The sequence below is a fragment of the Calonectris borealis genome, chromosome 11, assembly GCF_964195595.1.
Source record: "Calonectris borealis chromosome 11, bCalBor7.hap1.2, whole genome shotgun sequence".
Taxonomy (NCBI): domain Eukaryota; kingdom Metazoa; phylum Chordata; class Aves; order Procellariiformes; family Procellariidae; genus Calonectris; species Calonectris borealis.
This window is the reverse complement of record NC_134322.1, coordinates 7,983,036-8,003,436: the sequence shown is the minus strand read 5'-3', so window position 1 is coordinate 8,003,436 and position 20,401 is coordinate 7,983,036. Positions and strand designations below refer to the sequence as shown.

Here is a 20,401-nt window from a genome sequence, read left to right as displayed (position 1 = left end):
GCTCCCTGCAGGGCACGGCTTCCCCAGCAGCCCGGCTATTGGCAGCGTTTACCTGGTGGTGGTCAGGCTCCTGCCGCATTTGAGCTAATCGCTCCACGTCTTGCTTGAACTGCGCCTTCTCCTTCTCCAGCTGCTTCTGTGCCATGCGAAGCCTCTCCAGGTCGAGCTGGTAGGAGGCCTTCTTCACCTGCAACTCCTCTTGCTCCCGCTCGAGATCCTGCCACCCTCTCTGGACCTGCTCCTCTCGCTGGGCCAGGTGGGCCTCCTGCTCTGCCAGTTCCTTCTCCCGGACTTCCCACTCCTTCTCTCTCCTCCGCCTCTCCTCCTGGTGCTGTGTCTGCTGCTTCTTCAGGTTGGCCAACTCCTGGCGCTGCTTCTCCAGGTTGCGCTGCTTCTCCTGCTCCAGCAGCGAGGTCGGCCGGAAGAAGCTTCGGGTCAGAGCTCTCTCGCTCAGAGCCAGCTTCTGGTCCTCGATGTAGGTGTCCTGCTGCAGCACGACGCCCTAGGAGAGAGGGGACACAAACCACTGCAGCGCCCTCTCCACGGAGAGAGGCTCCATCCCTGAAAACCTCAGGGTGCTGTACCGAACCCCTTCTTCTCCCACCAAATTCACAACTCGGCACTGCTGCCTTACGGCTGGGCTACCACAGGATGCTGGCAGAGCATCTCCCCCAGCAGCTTCCCAAATTCAGATGAGCACCAGTTCACGTAGGCAGCAGCTCATTCCTGTGACCTGCTGGCATGCTGCCTGCAAGCCGGCCGCGGGGTATTCAGCCAGGCAGGGATGTGACAGGGAAGGGGAAGGGGAGATGGGGGGCAAAGCACGAGTGGCTGTTACTGGCTGGCGGGAGGCACTGTTCGGGCAAGCGGCATGCAAAAGCGGGATGAACGGCCAAGCCTACCTGCAAAGCACTGAGCAGCTTATGGAGGCTGGTAATGGTTTGGAGGACCTGCTGCGAGAAAACAAAAGCGTTGCTATTAGATCTCACTGGGTGCCAGGGTACGCGTAAAGCACCCTCCTTTTCCACTGTGATCCACCAGTGGGTCTGACAAGCTGTGCAGCCATCCCTCTACACCTTCGTTTTTCTCACTCTTCACTTGCAATGACTGCATCATTCCCCAGTACACAAATACATCCCTCGGACATCTCTCAGAGGTGCCTGGCATCATCTTCATCACTTTCCTAGCCATCAGTGCGGCAGGGGAGGAAACGTCTGCAGAAGCACCGAACGGCACAGACCTCATGGGGACTCCTGGGCTGTCTCTGCAAACCATCTCCCACAGCATCAGCTTGCTCAAGAACAAGCAGAGTAATTGGGATGAAACCCAGCAGTTCACTTAAAAATTTCAGGGAAAGAACTTCAAGGGGCGAAAAAAGAAGAAATCTTAAAACGAATGTGGATTATTTGTACTCTTCCACCCCTGGCTGACCAATACAAGATCCACTGTCATTAGACAGAAAAACTGCAATACAGCAGGCACACAAGTACAGCATGTGTGTTCATGGAGGCTCTCTGAAAATACAGGTAAATGCAAATACATTTTGTGCATCAGTGCCTAGCTAAAAATTTCTCTGAATCTCTCATATCCTACAATTACTTTTAAGAAGAAGAAAAACCACCGCAGTATTTGCAATAGTGTGATAGCCAGTATTAAGAGAACTGCTTCTCATTCTGCCATTAATGCTAATTGGGAGTTATGAATGTGTATCAAAGGGAGAATAGAAATCTAATTGCCCCAATTCACTGCACCTGCAACATAAAATTAAACTCCCTCTGTCTGCAGATGCACAATAAATACAGCCCTGTGCATCCTAGTGGTAATTAACCCTTGCTGCCTGTAATCAGCACACATCATCCTACTGGCAAGCAGATGACAATCAGCGAATTCCCTGTCTGAACATCCAAGGTTAAACAAATAAATGACACAGTGGGTTCAGCTTAATGTATTTAAAAGTCTACATGCGCTTCAGCAAATGAAATGTATTTTCTTCTACATTATCACCTATTGAAACAAATTCACTTGCCACTTAAATGAAGGAAACAGCTGAGCAACGGAATAAATTCTTACCTCGTTATTCCTTTTCAACATGAACATCAGATTAGCATTTCCACCCTATAAAAAGATCACAGATTTAATATAAGGACAAATGAGAAATCACAGCAAATGAGTTCTGAAGCTGAACTAATGACAGACACACTAAACCCTCCCTCCATCTTCCATTCTGGGAGAATTCATGCATGTATTTTAGGCAAGTTAAAATCATATAAAATAAAATGTTAATTAGGTATCATTTTGTAGTTATATGATGGATCGATCCACAGCAAGAATAGATGCAAGGTTATAGTTGACCTTATAATTTCAATAACGATGCATAATTAAAGACATGCTTTCGCTGATCTGCAGACAGATGGCAGACAACCTGTGCCACAAAGGAATACAACTGATTTGCAATGGTTTTCAAGTCAGGATTTTAACTATAGCAAAGTGGTTTTGGCTGCATACTTTCAATTTTACTTTATTTTTAACTTATTAGGATACATCTAATTGTCAAGAAATTCAGGCATTTTTCAAGACTAGAATTGTCACTCTCTTGAAATCTGAACTCAGTGGCAGCAGATAGATAAACCAAGCAATACCTTCTTTAAAATGCTGTCCGACTCTGTTCTCCGAAGATCCTGAGCATCGTCGCCTTCATCTTTCGCTCCACCTAAAGGAAGAAGCCAGCATTGACACTGGTTATTCAACATTTTAAGCCATAGATGAACTCACTAATGTCTGAGAAATTTAATACAGGAAACTCAGATTTTTCACAAAAGGGTACACAGAGCTCTTGACACTTTAACTAAATGCATTTGCTCCCTACGTATACAGAACACGCCAGCACCAACAGAAAAAGTGGATGTGAATTCAGATTAGGATTGACTTTGGTTTCAGACAACGTGCTGAAAAATTCGGCACACTCCTATTAGTTGGTGCTCTGTCTAGCCCCCGCACTGCTGTCCGCTACCAAAGAATACTTGCTGAGAAGACACGAGGCTGAGTACGAGCAGATGGAGAACAATAACAGTATCATACCAGGGTATACTATTGCAGGTATAGTTTCAATGCCTCTCTTGTGCAAGTGCAATTTACAGCTGGGTCAGATACTGCTGCGCAATACCCTGTGTAATTTTATGCTAACAATTTATCCTTAACCTTAGTTATCAGAAACCTGTATTTCAAAGGGACACTGGACTTCTCTTTCTAACTTTCCCCTGGATGGCTCATATCAGTCCTCCCGAGCAGGGCTGAACTGACTTACGGGGCCGAGAGGGCTGCAAGCCTCCACCTGCACCGCCCTTCTGCGCACAGGCAGCTAAGGAGTCGCACGGCTCTTCGGTCCTCTAGCTCTTGCCAAGACTCTTGCATTCCTCTGGCCAGCTGAGATGGGAAAACCCACACCTGCAGTGGTAACCTCCCTACTGCCACTCTTTTAAAGATAAACAACTTTACATTCACCTGTATCTGCAGCAATGTCAAGGACACTGTACCTACTGCAAAGGCCCTCTCCTCCCACCACCCCCCAGGCAGGCTTTGCTATTAAAGGCTGACCCTCAGGTCCTCCTAACAGACCTTCTCTCCTGCGCCACGTCCTGGGACCTTCCACCTCTTTGCAGGAGGAAACACCTCCCTTCTGCTTTGCTGGAGGGGAGAACGAAGGGGAGTCAGGTTATAAGCCTTGCCCAAGGTTGCACAGGTTGTGAACAGACGAACTGGAGATGAAAGCCAGGTTTCATGCCTCCCGGCCTCCAGCTGAACAAACAGGCCCTGCATTCTTTTCCCAAATTCTCCCAGGACCCTACAACTATTCAATTACAATCTAATTCAAAAGAGGACATTTCTACAGAAAACCTAGAGCTGGGCAATGAACAGCCTGAGGTTGTCCCATTGATCACAGCAACAGAGAGAGGCACAACCCTAAATAAACCCCTCCAGTGTGAATATATTTGTCATTATGATGACAAGGCCTGTGGGGGGCTTTGCAGCTTTCCAACAGAGCTGGGAAAACCTCTACATACTTCTCATGTCTGACTGTCTGGAGCTAACACTGCTCCTTTAATGCAGAAGGTCAGACGAGGTCCAACGATCCCAATGCTGAGACAGACACTAGCGCAGCAAAACTGGCTGTATTGGGAGTATGAGTGAGACCACAGAGAAAGGAATTTGAGGACAGGGAAGTTTCTGATGACTAGGGCAAAGAAAGAGAGCATTGGGAAGCAGCCAACTATGCAGCTGAAATAAAGATTCACACATCTCTTTGGGAGAGACTTAATTGCAGGAATAACACATGCAGTTGTATGTGGAACAGCGAGGGGAGAAGGTGCTTGATTCAGCAATATCCTCCTTCATTCACAAATGCAACAGCACCAGGCTCCTGCGGGAAGATAACTGAAGAACGAAGAACAGAGCTGCAGATATTACAATAAGAGCATGAAGAAACTAATCTATTAAGAAGCCAAATGCCTGGCATGTAAGTAAAGAAGTAAGCGTGATTTAGAGAGAGCATAGAGAGAGAGAGCGGTGAGGAGTTCAGATGTTTAATCCTCATGTAGCCACGGGTTCTCAATCACCATCATTCCACCTGTACTTGGGGCTTTTTTTCTAATCTGTTATTTAATCTATCAACTATTATTGGATTGGAGTTGGGAAACCCAAATCACCAGCTGCCGGAGTCCTTCTGAAGCAAGAGGATACGATAACATGTATTATTAACAAATGCTTATGTGCACACATGTAACTACTCACACTTGGAGGCGTTCATCTGATGACTGTCAAATCCTCCAAAAGTTTCTGCCCTTCTAGGAAGAGAGATGGGGCCAACTCCTCCTTCTTGTTCCATGGCAGTGCTGCTGACCTGCTGCCCGAGGGCAGTGCCCAGGCTCCTGTTCACTAGGTCTTGCAGCAGTTCAACTGATAAAAAGCAACAATATCTCTGTTAAAGACCACCGCAGGCTTCTGAGCTATTTTCATCCCTACCTGAGCTCAGGTCAGAAATTCACATGCTTTGCTGTACTAAGAAACATGTTTCTATGACAATGATGTGAACAGTACGCATTCCTCCTGCAAAAACTCAGTCTGTCTGACCATTTACTCCAACTCCTGGAGTTCTGCACTGGCTTACACCTTCCTCTCTTCCTCCAGGAAACCCTGGTGTGCTCTGACAACAGCATTTAATAATTTTTAGCCTCTCCAAAAATCACACCGGAAAGTTGCCCGAGTTTCCATCTACCCTTGCATTTGTCAACAGACTTGCTTGTCTCTTGCAGGCACCACAAGCACCTGCTGGAATCCGAGCTCCCTGTCACACCTTGCTGAGACTGAAGCACAACAAAAGCCTGGATGGTCCAAATTTCAGCCAAGGATAAATCCTGCACTGCCCTCTTTCAACAGTCATCAGTATCTGCTTCCTTTCCTGATCCTCATTACCTGTCCCTGAGACAGTACCGTGAGTAGCAGTATCTCCTTATCTATGCTGTTATTCTGACATAAAGAAGACTTCCCCTGCAAAACTGGCGCTTCGCTGAAGGTGGGTGCGTTGGTTAGTGTAATTAACGTGTCACCCTGACTTGCTCACCTTCATTTATTGCAGTTTTCATAATGGCCTCTCCTTTTGGTGCCTCTTCTGTGTTGGCTCTGAAGAGCAGCCTGGAGCCTGGCATGTCCTCTTGCACAGAGCTGTCTGCCATGTCCCGGAAGATCTTAGCCTTCTCCTCCAGCAAGAGGAGGATCTGTTTATCCTTCTTCTGAAGTTGTTCTGTGGGGGTGAACAGAAACCAGAGATGAAGGCAGAAAATAAAAGCTTCAGCAGGGAAACGGAGCGATTCACGAGATATTGGCCCCATCTAGTGGAACCTGTTGATACAACCGTGCCCGGCGCAATCCTGCACTGCAATGGCACCCAGCAGGCTCAGAAGAAAATAATGCAAGCAAGGTGAGGTGCATACAAGGATTGCAATTATTTGCTGGATGCAGGATTCTCACTCTTTTGAAAGAAGTCATAGTTCAACCACGAAACGCAGCATGACAATTCCTGTAAATTTTTCAAAAACCACTCCGCAGCTCTGTCCCAGGCAGGTTTTTACCTTTCAGTCCTCTCACTTTCGCATCCGACACTTTCTTTTCAAACTCAGACTCACAAGGGACTCCTTCGTCTTCATCTTTATCCCTGAATGAGAGACACGTCTCAGTTACTACCTGAACATGACCATGTGCATCACCTGCCTCGTAAGAACAAGCTTAGTAGCTTACATGGTGTTCATTGTGTCTTGAATGATCTGTATCCAGCCGTTACGCTCTTCTTTGGAGCTGGCGTGGACTTCCACCATTTCAGGATCTTTTACACCCATACTGATCAGGAACAAACCCTTCTCTTCATGAGCCACTTCTCGTACGATCAACTTCTTCAGAGAGATCACAGTGGATTTCTGGTCCTTCAGATGGAAAGAAATGGGTGAGGAGGGTGAACAGTACTAGTTCCCAGATGCAACTAGCATTGAAAAGGTACCGCTACCTCTCTCAGGTTGTAAACATTTTCTGAACCTATTGGCTAATTAAAAAAATAAATCATTTTAATGGGGTCAAAGAACAGGGAAGGGCTGGCTTTCCTCCATCTGTCCTGTAGAAAAAGCAATTTCACCTTGTTCCATTTCAACAGAGAATTAATTTAAAATTTACTTTGTGGTTTTGCAAACTCTACCATATTTTGCTCTAACTCCAGCAGACCTTTGATCTCACCTCCTCCTGCCCACACTCTCTGTGTCATTAGTATCACAGCTCCTTAAACTTAGTGCAGCTTGCTAGCGCCTGCTTCACACATATTATCTTTGCGGTTTCTCTCTGGGATGGAGTAACATCTTGTTTTCAAATCCCACAAAACCCCTGCTGTTCTCAGAAGCTCATAGCTGACTCCTATGATGGAGAAGACTTGTGTGTAAGATGACGTTCATTGTGTGCTATGGTGTCTGTGGAATCATCCTGCTCGGTTAAAACATCCCTTTGCTGTTGTGTCATCTGCGTATGAGTCAGCCCCTTTGTGCATTTTACAGGATGCTGCAACTGGGGTGATTTGGTAGTGGTTCACTAGCAGGACTTGTGTGCAAATCAGCTCCCCCTCTGTAGGGCACTGAGTCTGTGCAGATCGTTGGTGGAACCGGAATAACAAATTATCAGCTTTCAAAATGTTCAAGGAGTGGAAAGGTCGCAAAGTTTAGCCAGTCTAGACCATGCCTGCAAGATACAGCTCCAGACTCAATCAGGTACTAGGTTTTCTTTAGCAGGTCAGTGCTCTTAGCCCTTTTATGAGGCCTGCCTTCAAAAGCTAATATTTTTGGTCTTGAGCATTACAAATACATTCCTCTGACATTTATTTTCAAGCTGTTCTGTTGAATTTACTGCAGTGGCTTTTCACCCCCCCGCCTCACATAGTAGCTCACAATGTATTAGGACATTTCCTTCTGCTAAGATTCATTTTTACAATGTTTGCATTATCCCATTGCCCCCTCCCACCCCAATCGCTGCTTCAATTTGCACAAACTGAAAAGGAGTAAGTGTATCAAGTGACAGGCAGGTTTTCAAGGCCAATTATCAACTGTGCCAAGGCACCGCAGAAAGGGGAGGTGGGGCATGAAGACATGTTTTCCTATCAGAAAGAATGGAGTCTGCCCAACAAACAGAAATGTTATAAGCAAGAAAATTAAGTTGTTTAGCAGGCAATGGCTGGCTTTGCTGCACATCAAGGGTCTCTCACATAGAAAAGGAAGAAGGAAAAAAGCTTGAAGCCTTACCAGTGACGCAAAGACATACTTCTGGTCCTTCTCCTGAAGGAATACAAGCATGTCAGAGAGGAGAACAGCCTGGACTTCTGCAAAAGAAAAAGCGTAACAGTGCAGTATAACCACGCAACCCACTCCGAAATACATTTCTTTTAATAACACCAGTGCTGGGGAGCAGTAGGGCTGTTTTTGCAAATCCTGGAAGCAGCGTCAACCTCCCAGTTAGCAGGAGGAGCAGGGGCAGCTCCTGGAGATGCCAGGTCAGGTTAGCTCTGAACCGACTTTGTGTTAAGCAGAACACAACAACACCTGGGAAACCTGCAGGATTTTCTCTCATCTGTCGGAGCAGGGTTACTCCTCTCCAGCCACATGCTTTCTAACAGTTAGGACATGGGCCTAACAGTGAAAGCTAGGGACGCTTACTGAACAGAAGCGCTGTTTTCTCAAACAATCAATATTTTAGCCCTCAAGCAAAATATCTGCACAGGAAGTTTTGGGTTTTATGGTTCTCTTGATGAGTGGTTTGCGGAGTGTAAATTATTGTGCAGTAACAACATTTGTCAGCTGCAGTTTCTTTCCCAGGAAATATTGACTTCAGGAGCCACCACTAATTCCGCTCACAGACCAACACAACTCTTGCCGACTCCATGGGGAGCCGACACAGCCTGCGTGAGATGCAGGACCCGGCTTTCTTTCACGGGAGAAGGAAGCACAACATCAAGCCAACAGAGGATTTTAAATCAGAATACAGCCTTTTCCCAGAGTACACGTTCAAGCCTTCCAAGTCTCCTAATGACATATCATAAAGTTGCACAGCAACTACCAAGTATAACGCCCCACCCAGGGCCCTCAGTACAAAGAGGTTTTGTGTAACGTACTTGGGAAATCTTGTGACAGAGAGGAAGCAAACCAAAAAGTTAAATCATCCCGTGGGTAATTCCTTCCATTCTGTTTTGGGAAGACAGGATCCGTTCCAGATAAAAGAACCACCAAACTTTAATCAAAGCTGCAAAATGAACTCAAAGCTCTAGGAGGTTTGAAAAAGTTGGCATTTGATGCCGTTCTTCTCTATCGTCTGTGCACTTTGCAAGAGGGGAAATGTTAAAACCCTCTAAGAAAAGTTCTCCCTATACTTCTCTGTGCTCCATTCCAAATCCCGCAAAATAGCCTGAATGTACGAACTAGCTCCTTTCTCCCTGGGCTCTGCAGCTTGTCTGCAGGACCTGCTTTCACTGGGAGCTTGCACTACAGATGGAGGTATGTTTATGCATTTCTATGACTTAGAAATGCAAATGCAGCCTGTACTTATCACAAGATTTCACAACAGCAGCATAACTTGCTTCATCCACCATCTAAAGTCAATAGTAATCTTTGGTGCCTAGAAACCATCTGTAAACTTCCTGTTTCCAAAACCTTAAAATAAATCATACCCGATATGGAATTTCGTGTTATCCCTGCCTCCCTGCACAGCACGGCACCAGGCTACCAGTCCCCATTCATGCCCAACTACCATGGTTTAATCAGCTGATGCTGGAGTGAGAGAAGGAAAGCCCAGCCTTCCTGCCAAGCCTGAGACACAGCCCTGTCTGCTCTTACTGCTACTGTGGTCCCAGCTGAAGGCGTCCTTGGGAGATTTAGTTTTTAATTCAGTAGAGAACTTCAGTGCTCAGCAGAGCACAGCACCTTAGAAAAACTATTTCCACCCGATAACAAACAAAAAGCAATTCAAGAAAACATTGACCAAAGAAGAGGCAGCTGCAGGGACACCAGAGCCTCTCCTCAACCGTTCGTGTCAGCAGCTCAAGAGGTTCAAGAACAACAGATGCCTGGGACTCCAGAGAGCAAAGGAAAGGCAATGTGGCTGGTTGGGCAGATCCACCAGGAAGCTGAGGTTGGGTTTCGGATGCAGCCAGCACGCTTCCTGGAACTGCTGCACACGCGCATCGTGGCATGGAAATCTGACTCACTGCTCTGGGCAACTGCAGCCCCATTGCGGCCTCCTGGCCCAAAGGATCCCCCAGCAACTCTGCTCCTTGGCTGACGCCCCGAGGTGTCACTGCAACGCAAGCCTTCAGCAGGCATGCAGTCACCAGGAGAAAAAGCAGCTCTCTATCACGCCAGAAACAACACGAGGAATCGGAAATGCTGTGATGGGAAGCGAGTGTACAGCACGGGGAAAGCTGCTGTCAATATCTCTCAAAGCAGAAGAATAAATAAAGGCTGAAGACACCAATCTGAGGATTAACCCTACATCCAGAGAGGGTGAGCTGTATCCTTGCTTGGCAGAAGGCAGGATAGTCTTACCTTTTAACCGGCCAGCTGCATTTTTTAGTGAAACAGGCCCATCTCGGATGAGCTTCCGATGCCTCAAGTCCTCTCTCGCAAACATCTGGCCACTCTTCATCCTCATGATGGACTTGCTATCCGTCCGGTTGTAAATCTCACCAAGACGCATTTTCTTTTCATAATTGCTGACTTTGCTATTGACTGCAGCAATCACATCTTTAACGAGGTTTAATGACTGAGTCAAGTCTTCATGTTCCACTTCATTTTCTTTGAACAGAAAGAGAAACACCTCAATTTCACTTCATCCTTGTGGACTCTAACTTCCTGATTTTACTTCCTTCCTTCCTCTTCTCCCTCCCAAATTCCCACATTATAACTTTTTAATACTTTCATGAGACAGGCTGCATTTTTCCCCCTTAAGGAGAGTTTCACAAAACCTTTCACGGTTTTGTGAGGCTGAGGTTGAGGGCTATTCCAACATACTTTGTATATGAGACAGTATAGATGAAACACACAAATTAACCACATATTTTAGCCATTACCAAAAAAAGCAAGCTGGGAGACTTTGGAGTCTAAGCATGTTGCTCCATAATTAGCGAGAGACAGACTTACAACAACTAAATCAAGGCACAGGAATAACTAATCCTAAATGGAGATATGAAACTGAGTTATCTTGTTACAGCAGTGTGAGACAATAATGACTGGATTAGTTAGTCTATTCTAAGAAAATCTGCTTCAGCTGAAACGGATCCAAGAAATTACACTGGAGGAACAAACACACACTTAGAATAGAGGAACTGGTCCCTACCTTTGGTGTACTGCAGTATCCTTTGTAAAAGGACTGGGTACTTTGTGATTCTCTGTGTTACCAACAAGATACATTCAGAAATCCCAAGACGCCTCACCAGGGAGCTGCTCATTTTTTTCTAAGGAACAAGATGAAAATTTCAGTTCTGTAGCAAAACACTCACCAGAGTGCAGAAAGGCCATACTTTTTCCATCAACTATGTCTGTTCTACCAGGTCCTACCTTGACAAATGCCTGAAACCTCTTGTCCTTTGAATACAGATCTTTGAAGTTATTTACTGCCTCATTGTGATGCCCGCAGAATTTGCCGTATGTTTTTTTCATTCGCTCCGCACTCTCACCGGAGAACTGCAACACATGAGACACAGAGGTCCAATTTGCACTGAACTCCTGGTGTGATATCCCAGCAATGCCTGCCAGTCTCTCAAAAGAACTTGATGAAACCAAATTAGTCAAAAGCATCCTAAACCAAGCAAGGAGATCTCTAGAAAGTAAAGAGCTGAGTTTGGGACTTCACTGAGTTCACACTTACCGCAAAATTTGGGATTCTACTCACAGGGCTTAAAAGCCAAGAACGAAAAAGTCAAGACAGACAAAAAGAAGAAGGGAGAAAGCGCAGATAAAGAAAAGTAAAATGACCCCCCAAAGTTAAACAGCAGGTCAGTAACTCAGCCAAGAAACACATTGGGCATATTTTGCTGTGGGCTACTGCCTACCCTCCAGGCTATGGTCAAATCGTGCTATGCCTGTCAGGGAATGCTTCTGTTTCCCACAAAACAAACTAAATTAATTTCATCTTTAGACCTTCTCCTCTGAAAGAGCAAAAAGTGCTTCAAAAAGCACAGGTGGAGATTTTTATGTATGTGAAGAGAAAAAGTGCCATCAGCTGTGATTATCTAACAAGCGTAAACAGGAGAGAAGGAAGAGCACCTGGTTTCCAGCTGTGCTCTCAGGAGTACAAGCATTTTCCAGTGCTTACTTGATTCACCAAGATGTCACCTATCCTCTTGATAACAAAGTTCTTTTCACTTTTGTCTGCCAATGACTCCTTCTTCCTTTCCAGAATCCGCTGGAAGAAGTGACTGTGGATGTGCAGCAAGTTTTCCAGGCAGGGAAAAATCTTGTCCACGACTTGTTGATCATACTGCAGTTCCTTTAACATCCCTGCGCTGTATACATCGTTCATGATCTTCAGGGTGCGGACATGATGCATTTCCGTCTGCATTAGCTCTGTATAGGATGAGGACAAGGTCAAAACCAAGGTCACTGTAGAGTACACGGGTGTACAGTACAAGGAAAAGCTGCCATTAGAAAGCTCTTCCATAATTGGGCTTCTCTAAGTGGCTTCAGAAAATTTCATGTCAGGTATTGAAACATCAATCAATAGTTTCACGTGTGGGAGAAATAGAGGGGAGAGGAGTCCCACACTAAAGAGCTTTGGACATTGCTGCTGAGGTCTGAACCTTCAGCACTGTTATCTGCTCCTTCCTAACACCTCACTGCCAGCCTCAACACAGTGCACTTTTGCCATACAGCACGGCTCTTGCATCCAGCAGGAGACAACTTCCTAGCTAGCTGCTCTGCTGTAACGGAGTTCAAATGTCATCAGCAGACAAATGAGAAGAGGCAATTTCTGGTTTTTGTTTAACGGCTTCCGGATATATGAAAGGCAGAAAGAAAGCTTTCACAGAATACATTACGTTTCTAAGAAGTTCAAAAATGAAACTTTGGCTTCTGAGGAAACCAAGTCAATGTTCCTATTCACTGACCTAAAGCTTCCCAAATCCATGCATGCGAGTATATGAAGAAGCTATCTATAGCAAGTGAAAAATTAAGATGCGGGTATCTCTCACCGTAAATGACATCTTGCCGTTTGACAACGTCTTTGTTTTGCTGCTGTAGGAACTTGCTGTCCACTACTTGGCTCCAGGACTCTGCCTCCAGCTGCTTGGAATCTAATTCCAGGTCTCCCATCAGCTGTCCTTCGTTCATGTCTGCACCTTCACAAAGCATTGCAAGTGCCATTAAGACATGGGTAACTTGCCTCATTTGAGATTCCTGTCTATTCATTTAGGTTTAGGCTTTCTCTATCATATCACAGACATCACACACATTCTCCTTTACTGATCATATGGAATTATACCACGTAAAGACCAGGTTATGAAAAGCACTTTTAAAGGTTATTTGCTAGTTGCACAAAACTAATTCACAATTTTCACACAGACCAAATTCTAGCTCAGGTAAAAGACAACGGATTTCTTTATCTGCAATGCAACAACATCACAGATAAATAAAAAACCACAACACCCAGTTTGTCTTCCTTCATTTACATCACTGAATTGAGGGAACTTAGATCAATGATCTATGTGAAGTCTGTGTTTTCAAGCTTAGAAAGCTAGAACTGATGCAGGTAGAAGTGAACGCTACATACACTACATACACACATATATATCTTTAAGAAAGATTGCTCATTTGTGCAGGAACTGGGAAATTTTCTCTTGTCACCATGAGCATGCCCTTGTTTAGTCCTTAATAAATTAAGACCATTTTGTTCTTTTCAGGTAAATATTGGCTAAGATGTAAAAATACTGATTATATCCTAAAAAGGCACCATATATAAAAAATATTTAAACTTAAGAAATGAATTTAACTGACTTCACTTTCAAACCCACAAAACTAAACAATACGTTTCTTCCTTCCCCACTCTGGGAAAAATACAACACGCAAGACGACAGCATGTCTGCGGCTGTATGAATGGGCCAGAATGGGCAGAATGCAAGAGGAAATGTTTGTCCCTGAGCTAAATTCCAAGTGTAACTGAAAACTTTTAAATGTTTTCCCACAATTCAACAAGCTAAAGAAATTACTATGTGGGGCATTGTTTTAGTTTATCATACTAATATTCTAAGATTAAAGTAAATGCACTTTAATTGTCCATTAGAAAGGAAAACACTTGCTGAAATGCCACAGTGGATTTTCTGTTTCTGGAAAGCAGCACTGAGACCTTCCTGTTGCTATAAGTGCCATGGGGATCCCTTACCTTCGTCAACCAGTGATTCCATGGATTCATTCACCCGGCTGATTTTATGTAAGGAGTCTGTTGACTGCGACAGGAATTTCCAAGTGTGTATTAAGCTGTCATCGTTCCCAACTCTGCAAAAAAACAGAACACAGAATATCATTTATGACATAAAAAACCAGCCAAATTTGTACTTTCAAATACACAGAAGAAATGCATTTTTAAATATGAACTGAAAACCAAAGCAAGCGTTGCACGGTTATGTACAGAAATGTACTTTTATTAATTGTTTTCTAACAACTACCCATTGGGGCTCAACAAGCTGCAAGATTTACAGTTCTGAGTGATGGTGCTTCTTCTATAAAGAATCGCACCTGAGGTTTTATCTTTTGGGTAACTTCTTTTCATTACTTTCCATTTTACAGTCACTTCCCACCCTCATTGTCCTTGGTGTAAGCAGTGCAAAAATGCAATACAAAAGGCTACCCAAGAGTCTTTATCGCTAGCTCTAAGAAAGATCAGAAAAATGGACTGAAATAAATTTCACCATGAATATCCAGGGCATACAAACTGTCCAGGACATGCCAGTCCATGCTATTGCCCTGTGTGTAGAACTGCTCAATATGCAGCAGGTGTAGGAACCATAAATTAGATTTTCTTCTATGATTTTCTGTAATTAATTATGCAGTCCTAAAACACCATGAAGACTGCAGCTCTGTACCTCCACTCTATCGTTATGGACACAAAAGTTAATACTATACCGGAGCTGCAAATGTGTGCTTGCACAGTACCCAGCCCAAGGCAAGGGAATTTCCTCCTGGAGCCCAGAGCAGCTCTATGAAGTGGCCTTGAATATAACCAGGCCAACTCAGATGCCTCTGAACTCATGCCATGACTAAACTAACCCAGACAATCTGATTGTGCAGAACACAACTGATGGTATCATATATAATATGGGTATTTCTGGTTTTGTGATCCTCTTTTGTACCTTTGACAGAAATCATAGTACATGAATTTATTTTTAATGAGATCTGAATTTCTCTATGCTCGGAGCATCAGATAATACACATACACTCACACGCGCAGGGAGAAACCTTACCCTGCAATGTTCTGTATTGAGACACTTTTCGAAAGTGCTGTAGTCTGTTGTGATCTCCTGTTATTGAATATTGAGGTTACGGTGTTTTCATCAGGAGCAAGTATTGCAGAGCGAGGGCGCTCCTTCGGTTGTGAGCCTGGAAGGAAAGTGTCAGAGAAAAGTCAGCTCATGCAACTGTGCTGTTAACTGCGATGATGATGGCTTAAAGAAACCAGGCTCTAAAATTCGCTTCCTTTTCTTTCTAGAGTCATCACCAGAAGATCTCAGCTGTCAGAAACAGCTGTACGAACGAAAGAACATCGACCCTTGTGCCAAACTGACTGCATTGCGCTATACTTAAAAGACCTGGGTGGGATCTGCAAGTCCAGAAACATACACTTGAGAAACTGAATTTAATTTTATTTGATAAATAATCACATGTAGCAACCTACTATGTTGCTTTTTAATTTCCCTGGGCCTATAAATTACATACATCTTCCTGCTTCTGGTCAAACTTTTTGAGATAGATTTCTCTATCAGTACGTACCACAGAGAAATGTTAATCCTTATCTCATTATACTATCACATACCTTTAACTAATCTTTTCATATTAATTCCAGATTTTCCCTTCAGATACGTTTCTGATTTCTGGAGCGATACCTCTGAATTTCACGATAAATACCACAGTGGGTACATCTGTATCATACAGTGTCGTTCCATATAGTGATCTCCAAGCTATCACTAAATAAGCTTATTTAATCACGGCACTACAAAACTCATGCGGGCTATTTCATTCCTATTCTTTGCCCTCAGTCACACTGGGTAGGCTCCGTAGTGCAGTGTATATCTCAGAGCAGCCAGGAAAAGTTTGTAAGTATTGCTCCTATTCAAAATTAAACTTTCTGGTTTTACTACCACAAAGCGTAAGACTATTTAATTTAAAAAAAAAAAAAAAGTATTTTGAACAAGCATGCTCTCCACTTGTAATCTTCACACTTTCTGTTAATATAGTACTCATAGTTGGATTCTTTCCAATGTCAGACACCTACGGACATAGGCTGCATCTTCCAGATTTTGTGGACTTACCAGCTGTAGGCCTTCAGCAAGCTAAAGCTTGCTGAATAGTTATTCTAAATCTGAGATGACTTTACATTTGCTTAAAGCTACATGGACACTGCAGAAGTGGACGAACGCTGTGCAACTTCAGTACAAGTTCTGAAATTCCAAACATTGCTTATCATGCACTGAAGATGCTCTCATCCCTGCTTTGATAAATGCTTATCTTTCATAATATTGAATATTAGTTATCAGAACAGTTAAGAACAGCAGATACAGACCACCACCAAAGCAGAGGGAAAGGAAGTTTTCTTACTTTTATTTCTCATGGTTACTGTGGGTAACGAAGAGGTATCATGTGCCTGCAGCATCCCTCTCTGTGGCTGAAAGAAAAATGAAATTCACTGTAATTTCTTCCTCCCTTCTCCCATCAGGCTGTGCCACATAACTAAAAAAAAAAGAGCTATGTTTTTTCTGAATCCTCTCAGAACAGATCAGTTCTTGGCTGTATGTGTGGGGGTGGGTGGGTGTGTGTGTGTATGCATGCACACACACGCAACCCCCCCCCCCAGTTACCATCAATGAAATGGGCAAAATAACAGAGAGAAATGTGCAGCAAATAGGAAAATGTGACGAGAAAGTGCTGACAATACTGAAGAGAACTGAAAATCATAACTGTATAAACATTAACTAGCTTGGAGAACCGTAGTGCAGAAGAGGTTCCTCACATTTGGGGGAAACACGAATTCTTCATATAAACAACATATGTATTTAATAGTTTTCATTATGCATTATATACACATGATGCTGCATTACAGGATGCAGCATTTGAGAATTAAGAGATATGGCATTTAAGGGTGCTGGACACCCCTGAATTTTGCCAGTGAAGTGTTTTTTTTTTTAATCAAAGTATAGGACAGACCATCTCACCGTAAGGTCCTTGTGTGCTGCAGGGAACAACACAGGGAATTTGCTGCCAACAAACACCCTGTGGTGCTGACCTGGAGCATTCAGAGAGTCCCAGGGACGACAACTGTATTAACATGTGGCTCTGGGGAATTTCAGGAGAGCCCAGAGAAATTATTCACTATAGCACAGGGGCTGAAGTTCTTTCCAACAAGCTGGAAACTTTGGGATGTACAGTAGAAGATGTCATATATCTGCATGCTAAATTGTTTAAACTTTTTTGTTTATTCAGTAGAGTAGATGAAATCTCTTACCTTCATTTTGACCTTTGCACAAGAAGCAAAACTCTCCTTACAGCCTTTGTGAACAATTGCATTGCAGTCTGTCAAAAGTAAAAAAACCCAAGCAATTAAACAAAAAAACACGTCAGTTTTTGCCATTTGTAATCTAAACTGTTATCTTGCACAACTGAGAATTACAACTTTCAGGCATCACTGTGGTTTACATGAGTAGGTACAGATACTGAAAGACATGCTGCTTTCCCGGGTAATTAGTCCTTTGTTTGTTAACAAGATTTCCTCATGGAATTTAACAGGAAATTCTGTTTAAAAATCAATGCAAGGTTGAGTCGCCAGGGTCCTAGTGGGTCTTAAATTAAAAAAATTAAAAAAAAAAAAAGAAAAAAGATGGAGTTATTCCTCTGAAAGAAAAGTAAGGTGGAAAGCAGAAGCAGGAGACAGAAACCAATTGTAGGGCCAATATTTTCTCTGAAAACACAAATACTGTTCTTATCAAGACAAGGATTACGGGATCCAAAAGACAGGAAAAGGACAGGAAAATTCATTTACATGAACTCAGACATATCATAGCCAAGATCTGCAATACAGGAACCAAGTGCTACTGTACTACAGGATTATCAGAAAAAGTCACAGGACCATCTGCCAGGTGACCGCGTCCGTGAGGTTGGGACTTCCTGCTGAAAAATGGAAGCCATTTTGGTCCAAAACCACAACATTTACTAATGCAAAGAGCATCATGCTTTAACACCACCCTTTGCTGCATATACGCCAGAGCAAAAGCTGTGTATCTTTTTTGGAATACCCTGAGTCTGCCCATGATCTCTGCCAGCAGATTTCTGGGAATCAAAGTTTTCAAAGATGATCAAAACTGTTTTTTCATAATAAATGATAATTGGGTTTGGAGTATTAACTCTTCTGACAGATGAAAGATCACAACTTAAATGATCTCATTTAAGGTGAGATTCAGTAGCTTAGAGAAAACCTGTTATTTCCACTCATTCATGAAAACACATACAAACACAGTTCATGAATTATATTTTCAGTGTACATTACACTGTCAGTGTACAGTTCTGAATTATTTCTAGAAGAAATATGAAAGGAAAAAATTCCACGCCCAGAATGACAAAATATGCTCACATTCCTATAATTTCTTACATTTGAGCCTACTTAATAAAAGCCAGTAATTCTTCTGATATTTTGAGAGAGGTAAGGGTAAGGCCATAGGGCGTTGCTATTCTGTCAATGTCCCACAATTTCCTGTGCAAGAGAGACAGAAGAAAGAAACCTGCATGTTCTTGCAAAAACCCACAAGCAGTATCATTTTTCAGATCAAACAAGGAAGAGGGACAGAACCTGCTTCTTTTGCATGAAAAGAGGCAGTGAGACAATTCAGAACCATTAAATTCACACTCAAGCCTTGAAAGCCTGAAGGCAGCTCTTTAGTATGTACCATTTAGCAATAGAGCATTTTGATTTTTTAGATTGAAAATCTGGTTTCAGGGACTTTATTCCTCCAATTCAACTCTTCAGCAGGTAGGAAGTTCCTCCAACTCCTTTGTATCACTAGTATTAATAATCAAAACTCCCAAAAGCTTATTTTCTGCATCACTGATCATAAAAAATAAAAAAGACCAGGCAGAGAGCTGGATTTTTTGTTTGCCCATTTGTTTTAGAGCATGTTAAATCTTTCAGCATTGACTAGCTGTTTCAGGAAGTTGGGGCTGTCACTGAAAAGTTGAGACATTGATTTAAAATGATCCAGCGCTTTAAAAGGCATTCAGAAAAAGTCATTCATAGGGGAGACAGAGCAGTGATGGTAGCAGTAAAGCACTGCCACTTCTGCAAGAAAAAAATAGCGTACAACACCACAGGAACAACAGAGCCTCTCCTGCTGGTTATCAGTCATTTCCAAGGCATTTGATGGCTGATTTTAAGATGCGATGGGAGAAAGTACTACTCTCAGACATGAGCTTACTGACCAAACTTTCCTTGTGACATTCACTTTCTGGCCAATGCAGAAAACTTACAATAATCTTCTGTCGTACCTTGAAAAGTAAGGAAAGAATGTCTATGCTAAAACACATGACATTGTTGGATTATTTTAACTCATTAGGATATAGAGAGCTAATTCGGGATATATGTGGTTTTCTAAGTGGCTTCAGAAGCTGTTAAAAAGTTGAGTGGGGAAAGGGAGAGGATGCATTTGAGAGCTTATAATTGTTGACGTTTTCCATTTCCCATCAGGATGACACAGAGTGTGTCTCATGCAAACAACTTTGCTGAAATCTCTTCTCTTCCAGGAAACTCAAAACTGCCATTCAGGATTCAGCTGGCTGCTCCTTCCCCAGCTCCCCGGAGATGTTTTATAAACTGCTCATCTACCAGAAGGAACAGACAGAGACAGAGCCTCCTGCTCCAGCCTGGGAGCAATTCCCGTACAACGCTCCGACTCACCTCTAGGCTAGTGGAGTAAAAAATACTACTAATAGTGAGGAATGGAGAGCCCTGAGCTGCAGTGGGAAAAAGACATTTTTGTCTGCATATTCTATAGCTTTGGGTCACTGTAAATCAGTCACCATTCTGGTCTCAACCACACAAATGCTGCTGAGCTACAGGTATGAGAAACCGTCTGATAAGAAAAGAGAACAAAATCACCAATCTCACAGAAACCCTCTGCTGTGGTTCCCGTACTCCCTGCATTGGGTTGCACGTACTTCACATGCACACAGGTAGTTGCCATTTGACCTGTGCTGCAATTTCATGTATGAAGGGAGAAGAGGGTTAGCATTTCTTTTTTGTATCATGCTGTTCTCACTGAGGGCTCACCGAAGGAGTGTTTCGGAGAACTAAAGCAATGTAACACAGATGGGTGGGACATTTTTTCCCCATTGGAAATAAAAGCTATGATCCAAGCCGGCTTTCCCCATCCTCCATCCACCATAACGAAGCACCTCAGCCCCAAGCCATCACCTGCAGCTGAAATAACTGAAGTCCTCCAGCTGACTGATACATCTCAACAAGCAGGGGCAGAAAACCCCACGGGATGCGGCGATATCCGAGCACAGGCTAGGAAGGAGGTTGCAGGGCACCTTCTTGCAGCCACGACTCATTTCAGTCCAGCTTCCACAAGGCAACA

The 20,401-nt window shown here is 43.4% G+C and overlaps 1 protein-coding gene across 1 annotated transcript in view; it reads right to left on the bottom strand.

Annotated features, from left to right (window-relative positions):
• Positions 1 to 20,401, bottom strand: part of AKAP13 (A-kinase anchoring protein 13) — a 200,893-nt gene that overhangs the window by 4,806 nt on the left and 175,686 nt on the right. The window contains exons 20-37 of the mRNA XM_075159879.1: positions 17,281 to 17,348; positions 16,377 to 16,443; positions 15,026 to 15,161; positions 13,948 to 14,060; positions 12,761 to 12,907; positions 11,887 to 12,137; positions 11,130 to 11,255; positions 10,909 to 11,026; positions 10,119 to 10,367; positions 7,827 to 7,903; positions 6,292 to 6,473; positions 6,126 to 6,208; positions 5,618 to 5,797; positions 4,789 to 4,953; positions 2,640 to 2,710; positions 2,071 to 2,115; positions 903 to 953; positions 53 to 502 (exon numbers count right to left, since the gene is read on the bottom strand). Of these exons, the coding sequence (XP_075015980.1) occupies positions 53 to 502; positions 903 to 953; positions 2,071 to 2,115; positions 2,640 to 2,710; positions 4,789 to 4,953; positions 5,618 to 5,797; positions 6,126 to 6,208; positions 6,292 to 6,473; positions 7,827 to 7,903; positions 10,119 to 10,367; positions 10,909 to 11,026; positions 11,130 to 11,255; positions 11,887 to 12,137; positions 12,761 to 12,907; positions 13,948 to 14,060; positions 15,026 to 15,161; positions 16,377 to 16,443; positions 17,281 to 17,348 (2,579 nt within the window). The remainder of the gene's footprint in view (positions 1 to 52; positions 503 to 902; positions 954 to 2,070; positions 2,116 to 2,639; positions 2,711 to 4,788; positions 4,954 to 5,617; positions 5,798 to 6,125; positions 6,209 to 6,291; positions 6,474 to 7,826; positions 7,904 to 10,118; positions 10,368 to 10,908; positions 11,027 to 11,129; positions 11,256 to 11,886; positions 12,138 to 12,760; positions 12,908 to 13,947; positions 14,061 to 15,025; positions 15,162 to 16,376; positions 16,444 to 17,280; positions 17,349 to 20,401) is intronic.